General features: G+C 39.5%; 1 protein-coding gene across 2 annotated transcripts in view; it reads right to left on the bottom strand.

The window, feature by feature from the left end:
* Positions 1–15,887, bottom strand: part of RTTN (rotatin) — a 102,356-nt gene extending 86,469 nt beyond the window's left edge. For both annotated transcript variants that reach the window (XM_081950951.1, XM_081950950.1), the window contains exons 1-9: positions 15,687–15,887; positions 14,395–14,582; positions 12,618–12,807; positions 11,460–11,546; positions 8,866–8,956; positions 7,814–7,928; positions 5,833–5,983; positions 3,663–3,828; positions 2,126–2,307 (exon numbers count right to left, since the gene is read on the bottom strand). In XM_081950951.1, coding sequence (XP_081807077.1) covers positions 2,126–2,307; positions 3,663–3,828; positions 5,833–5,983; positions 7,814–7,928; positions 8,866–8,956; positions 11,460–11,546; positions 12,618–12,807; positions 14,395–14,582; positions 15,687–15,753 — 1,237 coding nt within the window. In that variant the 5' untranslated portion in view covers positions 15,754–15,887. The remainder of the gene's footprint in view (positions 1–2,125; positions 2,308–3,662; positions 3,829–5,832; positions 5,984–7,813; positions 7,929–8,865; positions 8,957–11,459; positions 11,547–12,617; positions 12,808–14,394; positions 14,583–15,686) is intronic.
* Positions 15,888–20,734: the final 4,847 nt, after the last annotated feature.

Here is a 20,734-nt window from a genome sequence, read left to right as displayed (position 1 = left end):
AGGCAGTTTACAATACAATACAATAGTAGAGTTGGAAGGGACCTTGGAGGTCTTCTAGTCCAACCCCCTGCCTAGGCAGGAAACCCTATACCGTTTCAGACAAATAGCTATCCAACATCTTAAAGACTTCCAGTGTTGGGGCATTCACAACTTCTGGAGGCAAGCTGTTCCACTGATTAATTGTTCTAACTGTCAGGAAATTTCTCCTCAGTTCTAACTTGCTTCTCTCCTTGATTAGTTTCCACCCATTGCTTCTTGTTCTACCCTCAGGTGCCTTGGAGAATAGTTTGACTCCCTCTTCTTTGTGGCAACCCCTGAAATATTGGAACACTGCTATCATGTCTCCCCTAGTCCTTCTTTCTCTTAAGCTAAACATACCCAGTTCCTGCAATCGTTCTTCATATGTTTTAGTCTCCAGTCCCCTAATCATCTTTGTTGCTCTTCTCTGCACTCTTTCTAGAGTCTCTACATCTTTTTTACATCGTGGCGACCAGTTTAGATGTTTAATATTTTCTAAATGAAACACTGTTATACAATACTACTACAAGTAGCGCTCAGTTAACAGCAGCAATTGGGACTGGCATTTCCATCACTAAGCAATGCAGTAAGAACACACTTCTTTGGGCAAGACCAGGATGGTGACCCACAGGAGAGAGAAGGTAGGTGAAGATGACAAAGGTCAGCAGGAGGGGGGGCAGCCATAAATGAGAGCTGGCTTGAATTTTTATCATGTGACCATGGGCGCTGCGACAGTCGTGAGTGGAAGAAGCAGTCACAAGTCAATTTTTGTCAGCGCTGTAACTTTTGAATTATTGTTGAATGAATAGATGTTAAATGAGGGCCATGTGTATATTTTAACAAAGGCTTTCAGTATAGGGTACCATGCCATTATAAGAAAAAAGAGAAATAAAAAGTAGCATAAATCAGTAAATAACAGAAGGGTATATATAAAACTTTCCTTTCAAACCCAATTAGGCACTCAACATTTCAAAATCAAGCTATCAACATTTAATCTGAATGCCTATATGGTAATAATTGGACAAGGCATTCCATAAATAGTATCCACACTATAAACTGTTCACAGTTCTCTTGTCTAATTTCCTTTTGTGAGTGCAGCCAGAATAAAGCTTCAGAGGCAATTCAGGAAGTGTTATTCAGAAAGAAGACTGCACTTCAGATATTGAATGCTTGGGGACAGATGTAACAACTCTTCAAACTAGCCTTAGAAACAGAGTGGCATTACAACAACGAAAAACCCATTGGTATCACACCATTGCTTCAACCTTACTGCTCAGTTCTGGAACTTCTGAAGTTTCTAAATTTTTGAGATAGTCCCTTCCTGCTGAAAACAGTATGAAAATTCTTCTGGCCATGTGTGTTACTTTCTTCAGTTCTTCTCTCCACATGAAAATACATTATAAACAGCTACCACTTTATCAAACAGCTAGTTACAAATTACATCTTATAAAGAGGGCATTTTTTTCCTGCAACACCTCAAGAAAATTAAATCCCACATGATCTTCCAGTCCATTCCCTCCAACAGTTCCCCTATCTCCCCTGTCCCATTTGTCAAACTATTTTCTTTTAATCTTAAAGTAAAATGGTAAAAGACAGTAAAACTAGACAGGTCGATGTTAAAATAAAACAATAACCCTCAAGCAGCTTTATAAACTATCTGTCAAACTGCAGCTCATTGGTTGCTACAAGAAACAGAGGGAAGGAAGAACCATGCAGAATGGCCTAATCAACGTGGAGGAAAGGTACCATACAATCATATTGGGTGGATCAGTCACCTTTATAAACAAAAGTCTGAAACAGAGAATGAAACTGTTGCTGTTCTATCTTGTTTTTGAGCTTCCCTTTGTGCAGAAAGAATCATAAACTAAAAGGAGATAAGCTGAATATAAGGCAGAGCCCCCAACACATGTTTTAAATTTTCCAAAACACGACAGTTTTCACACTGACTGTTAAGACAGATATGAAAAATGCAAATGGGAGAGCTTAGATTCACAACCAAAGCGTTCAGATTGCCATGTCAAGCCTATTCTTTGTGTTGTAGCAAAAGAGTGGTCGGAAGTAAAGTATGATTACTGTAAGCAAAAATTCCTTTAAAAATAAACGTTACCTGTTTTAAGAAGAGGCATCGCATGTTCCAAAATGGCTACACAGAACTGAGGAAGACTAAATTGTTGAAACTGTAACTCCAAAGTGTCCACATTTTCCAGTTCTGGCAGGTCAACATGACCCATATCCAAAGGTGATGGATTGGATATTCTAGAAGTTACATTACCGTGAGCGCTGCCTCCGCTATGAAAAAAACAAACAAAAAAACAATGATATATGTAAAAAAGGCACCATGTTTCTATAGCCAGCATTATATTATAAAAATAACCAATAATCAGGCTGAATGGGAAAAGTGGCCTAAAAAAAGTATTCTATTCAAACTACAATTGATGGATCTAATGTAATTCCACCTGAGTTCCTTCCCCTGTGGATAAAACAAATCTTTTGTCAACAAGATCTTTATAGGTGGTTTATAATACTATCAAGCCTCCTAAAAATCAGATGTATCAAATAGAATTGAAAACAGACCTTAACAAGTCCGAGAAAAGGGAGAGGTTAGAATTGAAGGCAAGGAAGAATCAAAAGCCTTCTTTCTGCCTGCATAAAATTATATTGGTATTGTAGCTAATTTATCCTCTTGGGCAAGATAATTCCATATTTAGGATGCTGCCACAGGACAATCTTATTCTCCTCTTCCCACCAACTAACCTTTTTTTGGTGTTGGGCTATAAAGCTTCTTGAGATAACTGCAACTTCAAAGATTTTTATATTTGCCCAACCCAATTAAGGCTTCATAGCCAAGATCATCACACTCATTGGGTACATAACTATTTATCTACATCTTCCACCAGTAAGCTTTTATATAACTCATCCTACATTTTGCTCCATTGTATGCCCAAGTGGTTTATACTACCTATGCGGAATTGGAAATCACTGCGTGCTTGTAGATGCAATGATACAAATTTCTGGGAAAGGGTGTAATTGCATACAAAAGAATATTTTTATGAAATATTAATAAAACAGAATTGCATTTTGTGCATTTTTTAATTATTTTCTGGAATAGCAACACTGAAATACTTATATTAAAGGAAATAATACCATTCCAAATAATCTTAATTTACTATCTGGTTGGTACCTGGAACCAGAGGTTTAGAGTTTTGAGCATTCTGGTGAGAGAAGTTCCCTGAGGATGGGCTCCAGTATGGGTCCAAATCCTCAGAAGATTAAACCCCTGACCAGCCCAGACAGGATCCTGCAACATTACCCTGGGACATGTCTGTTTGTCATCATTCGTGAATCCTAGCCTAATCCAATGGCAGCAGAAGGAAGTTTTAATTACTCTAGATTTAACAGGTATGTTCTGTTTCACTGTGTTGTTCCACCAATATAATTGATACAAATAAGAACAAGGACAAAGAATGCTCAGAAGATTTGGTGTTTCAGATAAACTATATTTATAGTTTATATATAATTTCATTTAAACTATTATTGAAGGACCTAAAAATGAATAACGAAATAATGTGAATGAGGAAGGGGGCGGGAGGAGGAGGAACATGTTCCTTTTGTAATAACCATAATATTCCCAGGTGTCTCCTTACTTGGAAGATTCTGCATCCCAATCTTGACCATCACCCCTTGGACGCTGGCCTATACGTCCTATTACAGAAGGTCGAGGGCTGCTGCTTCCCGGAGACGGATTCTGCGAATGAGGACATCTTCGGGCATCTTGGCAATATGACATTGACGAATTCTGGGAAATGGTACCTTTCATAATACACATGATACGTAGATATCACCTCTGTCATATCACTAACACATACTTTTACTTAAAAGGAAAAAACTATTTCTTTCTGCGTAGGAAAAAAAAATATTCAGTGGAAGGCATGATCCCTGCCTTCGGGCTGTACTAAAATGCTCAGAAGATTTTGGTGTTTCAGATATTTGAAATTCAGCTGGAAAAATTCCTTTCCCTTTTGCCAAAACTACAAAATGCAGCAAAAAAATGGGGGAGGGGAGGATGAACAAATATGGAAAAAGGAAAAAAAATAATGAGTGTAAAATAGGGCAGGATTAATGCATACCTAAGCGGGGCCTCAACTGATAAAACACTATGAGAAATTGCTGGTGTGATCTATGGGATTAGCTAAGGAGCTTCAAATAAAGTCCTTGCTATTGACTTTTCCTATGTGTGGAGAATAGCTACAGGTAGCCCTCGACTTACAACATTTAGTGATTGTTTAAAATTACAATAGCACTGGAAAAAGTAACTTATGACCATTGCAGCATCTCTCATGATTGGTCATTCGATCAAAATTCAGATGCTTGGCAACTGAGTCATAAAACATAGAATAATAGAGTTGGAAGGGATCTTAGAGGTCTTCTGGTCCAACCCCCTGCTTGAGCAGGAGGCCCTCCATCATTTCGAACAATTGGTTGTCCAATCTCTTTTTGAAAACCTCCACACCTTCAAGTTCAATCCAGAAGCTAAGATGGTCTTCATCACATAGATCTGTGATGGCAAACCTATGGCACGTGTGCCGGAAGTAGCACACACAGCCATCTCTCTGGGCATGCAAGCCATTGCCCGTTGCTCTTCCGGGTTCCGGCATTCTGGCCAGCTGGTCTTCACACGCATGGAGTGCCAGAAACTGGAAGAGCAGCGCGCCAGGAAGATGATCTTCTGGTTTCTGGCACGTGCCAGCTGATTTTGACGCATGCATGCATGTCAGAAACCGGAAGATCATCTTCCTGGTGGACACATGCGTACTGGCCGACTGCTCTACTGGTTTCTGGCACTCGTGCCTGTGAATGCACACGTACACTCCCGTTTCAGCACTTGGTGCTGAAAAGGTTCGCCAACACGGATATGGATCATAAAGCTCATCAGCTCCTAAAGCTTGGTTACCTTACTCTTGAGGTTCTGGCATCTCTTAGTTTGCTTTACATTTATTACTCCTTGCTCCCTTCTGTGAAATTATTTTACTGGGACTTGACAATAGTCTGAAAGCTAATCCACAAAGAGCCATTTTAAGTTTAGCAACACTTTACTGGTTTGAATACTCTCTCTGTATACAAGGAGGCTCATAGTAGGATCCATATTTATGACAGCTGCAATGTCATGGGGCTATATAATCCTTTTTTGTGATGTTCTGACAAGCAAAGCCAATGGGGAAACCGGATTTACTTAATGACCCTGTTACTAACTTAACAACTGCAGTGATTCACTTAACAACTGTGGCAAGAAAGGTCGTAAAATGGGGCATAATTCATATAGCAACTGTCTCAACTGTGGTTGTAAGTTGAGGACTACCTGTACAGTCAACATATCCTGAACCACTTGTCACTCTGTCAATAGTGAAGGAAATCCTGAAAAAAATGCTAAAATAAAGACAAATCCAGGTTCCATTGGATAATATATGGTATCCTGGAGATAATATTTATAATTCCATTATTTAACTGCTTAAAACAATTACTTCCCAACACTGCTACTTTCTTTTCACTATTTTAACTGTTACAACCCACCATTTCATTTTCTTATTAGCATTTTTAGATAGAACAGGCTCCTTAGCCGCAGGAAGTAAATTGAGTTTGAATCTTCACACTCTTTCCCACTACTTCTTTCTTTTTTTTTAACCTCTCATAGTAAAAGCCATTTGAGCAGTACACTTCTACATCTTACCTAAAACAGGGGAGGGCGGGGGAGAAGAAATCATTAAGTTAACAGTGAATAAAACAGACTCAGGTTATCCTGATGAGCTATATGCCGACCTGTATCACTTGAGACAAAACTTGGATCTCTATGGAAGTTCAGTCTGTTCCTTAAGAAAACACACAGTTGCTCTAGACATAAGAGAGCTTGCAATGCCAAGTGGTGTTGTCCATCTTTTGCAAGGCCTAGCGTTGTTAGACACAGAAGACTCTAAAATAAACACAAGTACATTTTGTTGACTTCAGCAAAATACTTTTAATATATACATGCCTCCCTGGTTTATATATTCAGTGTACCCTAAATATTTATTGCTGAAGCTTCTTTCCTAAATATTTCTTGCCAAAATGTTGCAAATCAGAGACAAATGCGAGTCCGTGGAATTTCTGCGGTGCAAACATTCAGGACTTTTACAGTTGTACTTTTCAATAGATTCTTTCAATATAAAACATTTGCATTTTGGTCTTCATCCATGATATAAAGGATTGACTATAAAACATTTATTTTTCAGAAACCATATTCCAGGAGGAGGATTTTTATTTTGTTCAGGAAGTGAACTCTCTTGTAAACATCCTTAGGGATTGCAATTTTCTATGCGAGTGTAAACATCTATCCCTGGAGTTCTATATAAATACACTAAATTATAGGCTATACATTAAATGGAATCATATCCATATAATCAAAGCAATTCTTATTTTAGATGAATCTCGGGCATGTATCAGGCAAACATTACCTTTGTTTCCCATATTACTTATATGATCAAATGTCAGATTTGTCAGGCTTAAGAAGACAACCACTATTTCCCATTTCCAATTGAAAGACCTAAGATGGTTCAGAGATGTATGGAAAGCATTCAAAGAAGCTATTGAGAATTGGTTTTGGCAACTACAGAGTATAAAAATACATTCAGCTGGTTGACACATTTCTTACAGCAGACAAGGCCATGCAGTGCAACATGTCACTGAAGATTCATTTTCTGCAGTCACACGTGAACTTCTTTCCTGAAAACTAGGTGCAGCCATTGGTGAACATGGTAAAAGCTTTCACAAGGACATTGCCACAATGGAAGAATGGGCAACTGGAATCCATCAATGGTGGCTGACTATTGTTGGATACTGCAGTGAGATACATCAGATACCATTTCCCCAAAAATAAGACCTCCCCGGATAATAAGCCCAATTGGGCTTTTGAGTGCATCCGCTAAAATAAGCCCTCCCCCAAAATAAGCGCTCTGAAAATATTGCAACACAGCAGCAGCCATGAGGTGACCCCGCTCGCAGCCTCTTGCACCTCAAAAATAATACGACCTCCTTGAAAATAAGGCCAAGTCCTTATTTCAGGGGTCAAAAGAAAATAACACCCTGTCTTATTTTCAGGGAAATATGGTACTGATATTGAAAATCAGCAGCAAAACATTTTTAGCCTTGTTAAACTCATGCAGCATGTCTAACATATTATATATAGTAATTATTAAAAGTTAATTTCCTATTTCTCAAGATTCCTGTGTAATATAGTCATTCTGAAACTATCTTTGCTGTCCAGTTGAAAGGGTGTATCATAATAACCAACTTTTTCAGGAAGTGAAACTTTTGGGAGGAAAAAAAACCCTCTAGTCCAATGAAACCAAAATTATGCAGGCCAATATTACTCAGCCAGATATTTAGACTTGAATTTAGTATTTTTATCCACCTATCAAGTCTTTCCCAAGATCTTGGATAGGCAGATGATGTTTGATGGTGTTAAAGATATTGTTACAGGATGCAAGTCTTTTGTAAGTAGCACTGCCTTTTACAATCAACTGATGGTGATTTTGCAAATGCAAAATCCTTCTCATCGGAAGCATCGTCAGGGAAATCTAAGATCTACCTCTGGAGTTAATAAGAGTGAAAGGTTCACTTTTGAATATATTGGCTTGAGTGTAGAAAAATGTCTTGCTGTCATGATGTATTTCAAACTAGTGATCCTGACAACTTCAAGGTTTCCAAATATGACTTTACCCAAAGGAACCAATGAAATATTTTAATTAAATGAAAACATTCTAACCTGAACAATCTTTGGCCTCTGTAAAAAGATCTCAGCAGGAAAGTCTTGCATGATAACATCTCGCAGAAGCTCACAAGTATTCCAAATTAACTTGGAGTTTTTGCTTCTCAGTGAACTGAAAAATACATGTAAATGACGACACTAGGCATTTGCTTAGCAAACTTATTTAAATCTTTCTCATTCATTTAGTTTTGGAATGAATAATAAATCAACAACATAAATAGTTTAGATCAGCATAGTCAAACTGTTGAGACATAAAACATAGCTTGGGAATAGAGTTTTGTCTCAGTATCCCATGGACTTTCCACCAATCATCATCTTTATCACATGGTATCTCTGCCGTTTGCTATTCGTGAGTTTTTCTAGAAATGGGTCTAGGATATTATGCAAAAAGGATACGCCTCCTGCACTGACTTGCATAATTACTAGCATGTTTATTCTGCTGTTGTTTTTAGTACAATATAAAGTTACTGAATTTCTAGCCGCTGGGAACCTTCAAATATTGCTTTGTTTCTTCTTCCTAACAAGCTTTCTTACCATCTATAGTGTAACTTAACAGTCCTTGGTGATCTGTGAGAGCTAATTTCCATGTCTTGAGGCTCTCCAGTACTGTATTGTTTGTATAAACTATATATACTGTTATAGACTGTAGCTAACATTACAATACAGGTAGCTGCTACTGAGCACAATTCAGGCAAATCTAGGATCTTTTTAAGCCCCGTTCATTTCAGTACACCACAGCCTTTAAAATGCATACTGTAAGATTAATCAATGGGAGCTTACCATTAAAGAGATTAATGTTTTGCCAATGAAATTAAGCCAAGTTGGGAAAATGTAACTTCAGCAAGAGCATCAATTAGAGGGCTGGAATTGGGAAGAATACAAAAACCAATTGTGGTGTGAACTTTTCTCCAATTAAGCGGGGGGGGGGGGGAAGTATTACTTTATTTTGTCATAGTTTTGCTAAAGTTACACTCTTCAAAATTATTCATAAGCTGAGGCAAAATATACTTATTCTTCTGAGATAAATTATAGTGTTAATTTTATATTACCTTTCACTTGATGAAAGAACATGTCTATCTGTGGTGGTCAGGGATAACCAAGGAAATGTAGAAAACTTCAGACATTTCACTACATGTTTCACTGGAAGAAAAAAAAACCCAAAGCATTCTGCATGTGTAAATTCCCAAGTGCTTTTCTTACAGGAACAGACAGTGTTTGCCCAACACCCTACTTATGTATTTCTTTAAAAAAAAAACCTAGTACTGCTAATGCTCAATTTCATAATTCTACATCAAAAATAATGTAATTTGAAATTGAGTTTGAAGCTAGATTTTAAATATTTATTACTTAATTTGCTACAGAACAGCTTTTTAATACAAGAATGAAAAATATGGTGGAAACCTACAAATGGATGGCTTATGCTATTGGCATAAATTCTGAGAAGCAACTCAGCATGGCTCAACCTCAGCTGAATTTACTCAAATATTTAAAATAGCATGGGGAATACTAAGGGGAATTCACAAAACAATTCATTGGCCTCGTATATAAACAGCATTTAAGTCTTATATAACGCTTCACGGTGCTTTACAGCCCTCTCTAAGCGATTTACAGTGTCAGCTTATTGCCCCCAACAATCTTACCAACCTCGGAAGGATGGAAGGCTGAGTCAACCTTGAGCCCCTCAGAACTGAACTCCTGGCAGTGGGCAGAGTTAGCCTGAAATACTACATTCTAACCACTGTGCCACCACCGATCTTCCATTTATGTAACATTTAGATTAATTCTGTAATTTCTTTTTCCCTTTCTTCTCATAGTTTAACAGATTTTTTGAATTGAACTTTTGGCCTTGAAGCTGGATGACTGGTGATTGTTGATATACTGCATATGACAGCTCAATATTCCCACTTCATAGTTCAATATTTATTTGTTTATTTAGAAGTTACCTCAATGTCCACATGATTCAATGTTCTTCTGTTTTTAGCTTTTGAGTCAGGCCAGGTTAGGAAAGAGGCACAGCCAGGATTCCAACAATGCTCTTCATTGTGATAGGTTAGAAGAACAGAATCTTCAGGACTTGAGAGAGTTACTCTCTGCTCTATCTTGCACCAAATAAAATCGATCCGAAATTATTTTGATTTTGTTCTCAGGTTTTTTCCTTTCTTGGATTAATTCCTCTCTTAATGATTCAGTTATCCCTGTTCCTTCCAAACATAAGGCCTAGATTCTTTCATTCTTCCCTTTTTGTTCAAATACTTATCTTCTCATATTCAGTTCACTGCTTTACTAAGTAGTATTTTTTTAAACAACACTGAAATATCTCTACCCACAGGTTCCTCATTTCTTTAATTCTATTCAGATGTTACACCGCTTAATCAACAGTTACACAAGTGTCTCCTTTTTTACATAAAATTTAATTTTATCCAAACCTCCCAATTTTTTTAAGCAAAGGTTAATTCAAAAGGTATTTAAAATTTTCATTAAAAAATCTATTTGCATCAAAACATTCAATCCACCATGTCACAGATCTCACTGCCATAACAACGGAACACACAAAACCCAAAACAGAGAAAAAAAGTGACACTGAAGCCTCAGTGTTACCAATAAACTAAAATAAAATTAAGTAAACTTATCACTCCTTGTCATGTTTAAAAGAATCAATCTGATCGTTAATATCTACTTCTCCTCAAAGCAGAAACTCATATATTGATTTTTTAATATGCTGAGAATGCAGCAGTCCTTCTTATCTCTCCAATGGAGTTGAGAAGCTTAGAGAAGCTTGTTCTGTGTTACTCAGAATAAGGACTGCAAAGTAATTAATATAAAGCAAGAACAATGTTCTTTGCTAAAAGAATTTGTCTGCTGAATAATGAATGGAGGTTTAATATACCCTGGAGGACATACAAGTTGTCTTCAACTTACAGCTACAATTGGGACCAGAATTTCTGTCTTAAGTTGTTGCAATCGTAAGTTGAATCAGAATCAGTTTTATGATAATGGTTTAAACAATTCACCACAGTCTTTAACCAAATCACACTGTCATTTGGCAAATCCAGTTTCCCTAATGCAGGGGTGTCAAACTCGCATTGTCACATGACATATCAGGATTTTTTTTCCCCTTCCCTAATCTGGGCGGAACCAGAGCCAAAATGTGACGCATCCGGCCTGCGGCCTGCGAGTTTAACACCTCTGCCCTAACGGATGTCTTTTGCTTATACATCTAAATTGAGTAACTTAAGAGAACAGTTTTCACGTCTGCACATTTTAATACACTTACTCTTGACCCTGAGCAGCAGTGTCCAATATATACTGTATATCATATATTTGGATCACATCTATCTATTTGGTGCTGACGAAGCTGAACCAATAGCTCATCTGCTGTCCTAATACTTATAGAACAGAGCTATAATTAGGAACAGCTTCTCTTAGCTAAGACTCCTGGATGAATACAGAAATATTACAACATTTCTTATTAGGCGGCTAGTACCAGAAATAGTTAAATATTGTGACAAGACATGCTTAGTGGATAAACCAATTGTATACACATCACCTCTGTAAACGTCTGCTACTATTTTCTGGGATTTCTGTGTTGATCAATTATAAATTACAAAGAAAAAATTTTCAAATAAAAATTGCAATTACCTACCAGTTGGCTGTTTGGGTGGCATTTCTGACTCTTGTGAATGATTTTTCCCTTGATGAAAATATCCAGCATGAGATTCTTTGAGAATTACTTAACAAGACATAAAATAATAGTATATATATCAGCATTTCCTCTTTTTTATTATTGTTTTAGTCCAGATCTCCAGTGACACTATTTATCAAGAACGTTTTACATTGTCAGATTTGTTTTTTCTTCTTGGAATTACAGGTAGACCTCAACCTACAACCACGTCTGGGATGAGAATTCCTACTGCTGAGTAAGATGGTTGTTAAGTGAATCACACCAAATTTTGCAACACTTTCCCCCCTGGTTGTTAAGCAAATCACTGTCGTTAAGTGAATCTGGCTTACTTGTCTGTGCTTTGAACTCAACAAATGCTCCTAGTTATTTGAATCTGAAAGGCAGCTGGGAAGGCTGCAAATAGTAATCACATGACCCCAAGAGGCTGGGGCTGTCGTAAATGTATGCTGGTTGCCAAGAACTCAAACTTTGATCATGTGACTGTGGATATGCTGCAGCTGTTGCAAGCATGAGATTTGGTTGTAAATCACTTTCTCCAATCTCATAACATTGAACCACCTCTAAAGAAATGGTTGTAAGTTGATGACTACCTATACTTAAAGGATCAACAATGATGAACACAAACAGCATTAGATTCAGTAAAATTTGCTTAATAACATATTGTGAGTAATAAATAAATAAATAACAAATAAATGTCAAGGAATTTCTCGAAGCCTGACACTCTGACAAATCAGCCATCAATAGACATATAGACAATAACAACATCTACAGACTATGGAAAAGAGACAATCAACCAGCCCAAAAGAGAACAAAAGGACTCCAGCACTTATCCACCAATAATCAGCACTCAGATCAGCATAGATTAACTCCAAGGTTAACGTCAGACCAACAATCAAGTAAGCAGTACCCCAATCAAGAAACTGCCAAAGAGCCATCAGTAAATAGCCCAACCAAAGAATCTCTAAGACCACCCCCACCCAAATATGACAGGCAAGACACCAGAATATAAACTGATACTCCTTACTACCACTGATGATGTTACCTAACTAGGGTAATGAAACATCTGCAAGAAAACAAGCAAGCTCAGAGAGCATCAAGGACCCCTAATAAATAAATTACCTGGATTAGCTTCTGGTCCAGCTTCCGAGAGCTTTGTGTGATAATCCAAGATAACGTCTGAAGGTAACACAAACAGACCATCTAGAATCCCATCAATCACTGCTTGAAGACTAGAATCCACATTGGGACGAAGCTGAGTGAAGAACTCTACTGCCCCAATCCCAACCAATTGTTCCACAACAGAAGGACACTAAAATTATAAATGCAATATTAAATTTAAAATTATCAGAAAAGTGACTAATCTCTTCTGAGTAAAATAAGCACTTGCTATTTAATTAAAGAAACCTTTGGGGGGGGGGGAGGCCAAACAACAATAACAAAAACCTAGTTGCAAATATAGAATCAGGGGCGTGGTATCATATTTGGACTGTCTCGTGTAGTATTTGCCCCCTTGTTATTATATTTTAATACTCATCTCTACATTTATACATTATTAAGACACAAGCACATAGATTTAAACTACTTATAGTACATTCACTATGTGTACAATATAGTAGAGAGTATAAGCATCACAGTAGCATTTCTTTGCTCTTTATAGTGCAGAATTTTGAATCAATTAAGCTTAGTTACAGTAGACGTAGTTCAAAGCCTTACAAATGAACAAATTTATAAAGTAATCTAGAATATTAGTGCCCAATGTTTTGTTGATAGACATATTCTGAATATGCTGTTCAGGTAGTCCTCATTTAGCAACCATTTGAAGTTACAAGGGATCCGAATAGTGTTACTTAGGATCAGTTCTCGAAATTTTGGCTATCCAAACTGTGTGCTAGGCAATTGGATCAGTTACCATGGTTACAACGTCCTGCAGTCACATGACTGCCTTTGTTACTTTCTCTGATGGTTTCCCATAAGTAAAGTCAATAGGGAAGGGAAGGTCACAAGTTGCTCCAAATAAGTTGCTCATACAATTTCTCACCCAGAAGCAGCAAACCCCAGCCCTGTTGTGTTCAGGCCATGCCTCACAGGCATGGCCTGAACACAACATGAAACCTTCCCTTCTCCTCATCAACCATCCACCTTCTCACACTCAAAAGCACCCACTTTCCTAATAGACAGCCTTCTTGTAAGCGGCCTGGGACTTGATTAACAACTCATGATTATTACTTAACAATGGCAACAGGGAGTGCGAGGACTACAGATAGTCCTCGATTTACAACAGTTCATTTAGTGACTGTTCAAAGTTACAATGGCACTGAAAAAAAAGTGACTTAGGATCATTTTTCACATTCAGGGCCATGGCAGCATCCCCATGGTCACATGATCAAAATCCAGATGCTTGGCAACTGATTCATATTTATGATAATTGCCAGGACCTGGGCTCACATGATCACCTTTTGTAACCTTAAGACAAATGAAGTCAAATGGAGAAACCAGATTCACTTAACAACTGTGGCAAGCAAGGTCGTAAAATGGAGCGAAACTCATTTAACAAATGTCTTGCTTAGCCACAGAAATGTGGTGCTCAATTGTGGTCGTAAGTCGAGGACTACCTGTACTGTCACTGACCAATGCAGTACTGTGATGTTGTACTCTATGACCATATTTCTTGGTGATGGAAATTCCAGACCCAATTACCATTATTAATCGAGGACGACCTCTGTTGGCAAAATTTTAAAATGTACCTAAGTGTATATTTTAAGGGCTTTGTTCCAAAAGAATGCTTAAATTAAATTAAGTAATGCTGTGATTTTTTAAAATGTGACATTTTAGTAGACATTAATTATTAGCTATTTCTATTACTCTTTCAGAAAAAAAGAAATACACATGGCAATACCTTTAACAAGTTGGTCATTAAATTCAAAACTTCTTCCTTCATTGGTACTACAGGAAAGTTGAACCATTCTAAAAGACTGATAAATAGTAGCTTTTCTTGAACCAAATCGTCATACGTAATCAAATTATGGTTTAATTTAGATAAAATATTCTTAAGCGCTCTTTCTCTAATTTCACACAGCTCGTGACCTGTTTATTTTTTTTAAAAAGGGGGAAATATTGCAAAAAAGGTTATTTTTTTACATACACACACAAACACACACACACATACATTTTATAAATTCCAAACAATATGCGGCGGAGTAAACAATTTCTTCCCTGTACATTACAGACCATAATTTAGCACAGTGCAGGTGACAGGCAGATGTTTTTAACTTCCTAGTAGTTTAAGGCTGAAAGAGAGTGATTGGTCCAAAATTACCCAATGAGCTTCTGCACCTATGGTTGGATTATTAGAGACTGTGCCTCCTCATATCTATTCTTATACATGTGATACCGCACACATATTCACTAACAGGTATTGCTTTGTACAAAATTAGCCAGTGAATTGATTTTGTTAAAACATCACACTGAAAATTTAGGTTACTTTCTTAGGGAGGACAAGGCATGTGACTGTTCATTATCTTTCAATCATGATCTCATATAATCTATTCTTCTAAGCATTTTTCTTCTTCTTTTAGTATCAGGAATAATAATCTTTATTGTTAAAAGCTTTGATTACTGTTTTTGTCACTTGCATTCTTTTCATTTCCTGACCGGGTCAATATTCCTTTTTAGTTTCCCACTCCATCTCCCTTCACTACATTCTAGCCAATTTTGTGCAGTTCTGCTGCAACAATGTTAACATATCTACCCCCTTTATCAATTTTTCCTCTTTGGTATTCCTTTTGTATAGATTGTGAAGAACATTTATTTATTTTGCGTGATCGTTAAGAGTTGACACTGATGAGATGACACAGTCACCAATCAATCAATACGTATAAAAATATATGCGACTTTGAAAAGTGATCGTATTGAGAATCTACCAAACTCAAAACCAAAAGTAGAGAAATAGGAGCGGAATATGCTACTTTTCTGCGTGCAATAAACAGATTCACACTGGGGTTGGTACATCCTGAGAATCCTGGTTTGGGATGTTTTGTGCAGTTAAGCAGTGATTTGAAGTTACTTTTTTTCAGCCCCCAAAGCAAAGCCATCATCAACTTTTAGGGATCTAAAAGCAAAAAAAAAAACCAAAAACCCAGCCTCTGAGTAGGCTCACTGTCTATCGGTCCGGACAAACCAACCACTTACGAAGTTTCCGGATAAGCGGAGTCAACTCGATTGGGGGAGACGCCGCATTAACATTGCAGCCAGCCATCGCGACCGCCTTCCCAGAGCGGCCCAGGTTCAACCGCCGCGCCGTAGAGAACGCGAATGCGCTCGGAAAAAGCGGGAGGCTATTTTTTTTCAAGAGGCCGCTGGGAAATGTAGTTCCGTCTGTGGCTCCCCGCCCATCCGTTCTGTATATTCTCAGACGAGAGAATACTATACTGGAGATCGAGTGGTTGGGTAATTCTCGCGAGTTTTGACCCGAGTCTTCCTAGTTGCCTAGAGAACAAGGTTTTCTCCCCTCGCCTTCTGGAAGCGCCGTTTTTCCCGCTTCGGCCTTTTTAACTGCAAAGAGTTCAATGAATTCGCCCGGCTTTCACCTTAAGTCTTCTCAATGGCGAAATCTCTGCCACAATTGTTTCAGCGGCCAGTGGGGACTCTTCTAGGCAAGCGTATGAAACACCTTTTCTGAACCGTCACTAAACCTAAAACTTTGGATCACAATTAACAATATAGAATAACGCTTTATGAAGTTGGTTCTATTTTCCAGACTGACTGGGAATTCTGGGAGTTGTAATTGCGGCAATCTAGTGTACCGCAGAAGAGTCTATAACGCTTAATTTTTATTTATTTGTATTTATTTAGTTTGTCAAAGATGTATGAGATAACAGATATAAGCATAAACATGGACATGAGCACATGAAATGAGTACAAGTAAATGGGGACAGTAGAACGAGCTATATTTTAATATATAATTAAATTTTAATATATAATTAAATTATATATGTATGTGTGTGTATGTATGTATCCATATCCCAATTGGGCTTTTAGTTTAATTTAATTTATTGTCATTGCACATGGTACAACAAAATCAAATAAATAAATAAAATAAATGTTTTGAGCGCATACGCTAAAATAAACCCTGCCTGAAAATAATGCAACACAGCCGCCACCATGAAATGACCACACTCACCGCCTCCTGCACTTCAAAAATAATAAGACCTCCCCGAAAATAAGTCTAAATGCTTATTTGGGGGGTCAAAAGAAACACTGCATATATTAATACTGTATATAGCAGATGGAACATTATTTCCACCATAACCCATTTTTTACTTTCAATTTCTGGCAGTAGCATTCATTCGGGCAGCGAAGTTCTTCCAGTGGTGGGGTTTTAGGGTTTTTTTTGGTGCATGTCCGTGACCTCAAGCAGCACTGAAGCATGTGCTGGAATCAAATGTACGGCTGAAATACTTCGACGTGCACATTTACTTGTGTGGGTATGTGCATTTTACTCCAGTTCTTGGCTGTGATCACTCAACACATTGAATCACAAGCTAATCAACCTTATTTCTAGCCTAGTATGGTATACAAATCCAATTCATGAGGTAAGTTTATTATTAGCTGCATTTATTTACTTGTGACATGTCAGAATAATCATTTCAGAGAAGTTTAAATAAACAGTTTTAAGTAAAAATATAACAAATGTAATGAAACAATAAACTTCTTAGGATCCTTTCCACAGAAGTATTAAAATTAAAGGCCCACTTGAAGGAAGAGGTCAGCTAAATAATTTTGGATGATGATTTCCCCTCCTACATTTCTCTCTGAATGTATGCACCTTAGAAAGCCACAAAACTGGATTAACAGTGACTAAGTGAGTCATCCAAATACAAACTTGAAGATTAAGCATCAGTCTTGCAAAGAGTGACTTAAGGGAGCTGAAAATCTTTAGCACTGTTATAAAATATAACAGAAAGGGGAAATGATAGCTGTTTTCTCTGCGATCTCTCTTCAGAAGCATCCCACAATAAATAATGGTGGCACATGGAATAATGGTTTTAAGTTACAGGGAATATTTGGGTTGAATGTCAGGAACAGCTTAATTCAAAAGTGAATTTTGTCCCTTTTATAACCTTCCTTGCCACAGTTGTTAATCATTGCATTGTTAAGTTAGTAACTTGGTTACTAAGTGAATCTATCCCCACTGACCTTGTTTTATCAGATGGTTGCAAAAGGTGAACACATGATCCTGAGATACTGCAACTGTTATAAATATGAGTCAGTTGCCAAATGTCTGGATTTTGATCAAATGACCACGAGCATGCTGTAACGGTCATACTAGGAAAAATGGTTTTAAGTCACTTTTTTCAATTGTATTTCAGTATTCAAGTTGAAGAATATCTGTATTAATGGAATCCATGGCTAAAATTCTTTGTTTCTTTTACATAATGCAAAGTTCAGAAAATGGGAAATGTGTTATTCATTTCGTATGTTCATGACTTGAAATCTGGATCCCCGCAGAAGCAGCTGTTTTAAGTTCACAGGAAGTTGAACTGAAACCACAAAATGAGCTGGAATCTCATATGCAATAATATTTCCCACATTTTAATAATTTCATAAATTTCTATAGAAAGAAAAGCAAGAAAGGGCGTATTTTATTGGGTTCTTTCTGACTGATAGACACAGCAGTTTTTCCCCCACTAAATGTAATAAGAATTGCCACACTAGTGATGAATAGCTTTTAAACTTGGTGTCATTTATGTTAGAGAATGAATACAAGGGGGAAATTTTAATGAGAACATTAATTCTCCTAATTTTCCAGTAGAGTGGAGGGAGGGGTCACTGAAGGGTTATTACAGCCTGATTGGTCCATTTGACTGAGAGAAAACTTCCTAGCCTTCGGCTTCTCCCGTTGGCTCCCAGTTTCCTCTCAGTCAAGAAGGTCCAAAGACTTATTTTTGGTTCCCTGTGTGATTGTGAGTACAAAAATTGAGATTTATTTAGTAAATTGGATAATCTAAATTAACAAAATAAATAGAATTGGATTGGAGCTGTGCCCAATAGGATGAGCTACTGCTGTCCTAAATAGGCAGGGAGAGCAGCGCGGAGCGATCTCCTTCCCATCCCTTCTCCTCCCTGCGGGCATTTTATTTCCCCGGCTGATTCCTGGTGACTTGGGCGTGCCGGGGGGCTCACAGCTCGTAAATTCTCCCCCGACGACCCGTTTCGACTTAGCCGCAGCGCCGGCGGCCTTTTTTGCTGCGTGTGAAGACCGGCAGCTATTTAAATCTGCCGCGCCGCCCTCCCGGGTCGGCGGTGCCCTCGGCGGCGGCGCGAAAGCCAAACCGGAGCGCCAGCGGCTCTTGCCGGGCGTGAAGACCGGCGGAGGATCGCCCACGAGCCGCGATCTACTCTATCGGGTCGGCAAGCCACAGAACAGGCTGGGGAGTCAAGCGGCGGCACGCGCGCCATTTTAGCGGCCGCCTGAAGAGAAAGACTAAAGTTCTAGCCGGCGGCCATTTTGAACACGTGTAGAGCCAATTCTCCGGGCCTGACCAAGCAGCCACCGGCATCCAAGGCCCAAACTGAGCGCTTCCCACCAGCTAGGGGCTTACAAGCTGCAACGGCCCAAGACACTTTCATCTGAGCACGTGAGTGGGGCGATGGCAGCGCTCAAACTGCGGCTACCCAGGCCCAGGAAGACAAGTCAGGCCCCACGGCCCCAGCCAGGCCTCGAGTTCCTAGGCCTTCTGCAGAGGATCGGCCCTCTAGAGCTCTGAAAAGGGACGAACTTAGGCGTTCCAGAGCTATTGAAAAAGCCATTGAGAGGGCAGAGAAGAAAAAGGCAAGGGATCCCAGGCCTAGATCTAGATCTCCCAGACCTGAGGCCTCTGGTCACTCCCCTTCTGTCAACAGGGGGTTCAGCCCTTCCTCTCCCTCTTCCTCCTCCTCTAGATCGGTTAGGAGCGAGGGGCGAGGGCCTTCACCTCCTCCACCAACTTCCCCTGGGACTAGGGAACTGGACAGGAATGACCCATTAGAGGGCCCCTCTGCTGGTTCTTCCAGGGGTAGGAGGCCCCAAAGAGACTCGATCTCTCGTGATTATGACTCTGAGTATGACGAGGAAGATCTAGAGCACCTCCCTGAGAACCTAAAATGCTTAATTTCTGCAGCTATTTCCAGGGGAATAGCTCAAAGAGATAGGCCCTCCCGACATGGTAGAATTACCCCGTTCAGCAGGGCCAGATCGAGGGCTTCCTCACCTTCTCTCATGAGCGAGGTCTCCTCTAGGGAGGAGGCCCGTCGCCAAGACGACTGGGGTTTCTCTGAGGAAGAGGATGCGGCCACTGATCAGCCCACCTCTTCCAACCTATTCATCCAGGCCATGTTTAAGCCCCTACTGAAAAAGGCTAGGAGAACCACCAAGGTGGGCACGGGGGACCCCACAGTGCCCCCGCCCAGGGATCCGGATATGGTGATGTTTTCAAACACGGCCACCAATAAAGAGGAGATCCCTGCCCCTCCACTGTTCTTAGAGGTAGCCACCAGTCAGTGGGCGAGGCCTTCAAATTTTTCTCCCCCTGGCAGCAATGACAGGCGGGCTTATAACATGGAAAAGGCCTTCCTCCAGGCCATCCAACTACCGGCCATAGATCAACCGATAGCTGCCCTGGTCTCATCTTCCCCGGTGGTCTCGGGGGATGCGGCAGATAAGCTTAAGCCGGAAGATAAAAGGGCAGAGCTCACCTTGCGGAAAAATTACAAGGCTTCCGCATGGGCAATGCGGGCGGCGGCCGCCGCCTCGTATTTTAATCGCACGACCGTTATGTGGCTCCGCCAACTCCAGGATCGTATCCCGATCCAGGATGATCGCATCCATCAGGATTTAACTAAGATTATGGCGGCCTGCCAGTATTCGGCCGACGCTACCCTGGATGCTATGCGATTTGGCTCCAGCGCCTTAGCTACCTCTGTGGCCGCACGCCGGCTCCTTTGGCTTAGAAATTGGCAGATCGATAATAAAGCCAAATGGGACTTAATAGCTGCCCCTTTTGCGGGTCCCAATCTGTTTGGGTCTGCTCTAGACCCGATCTTGGTGGAGAATAAAGACAAGAAAAAGGTGATGCCCACCTCCACCAAGAAGGCCGAAACTCGTAGTCACCCGTATCGCAGGCCTTCCTTCAGGACTTATGACAGGGACCAGGAGCCCCGTTTCCAGCAGTACAGGCAGGATAGGCAGTACAACAGAC

This window comes from Natrix helvetica (genome assembly GCF_964273705.1).
Source record: "Natrix helvetica genome assembly, chromosome: 4".
Classification (NCBI taxonomy): Eukaryota; Metazoa; Chordata; class Lepidosauria; order Squamata; family Natricidae; genus Natrix; species Natrix helvetica.
This window is presented reverse-complemented; position numbering and strand designations above follow the sequence as displayed.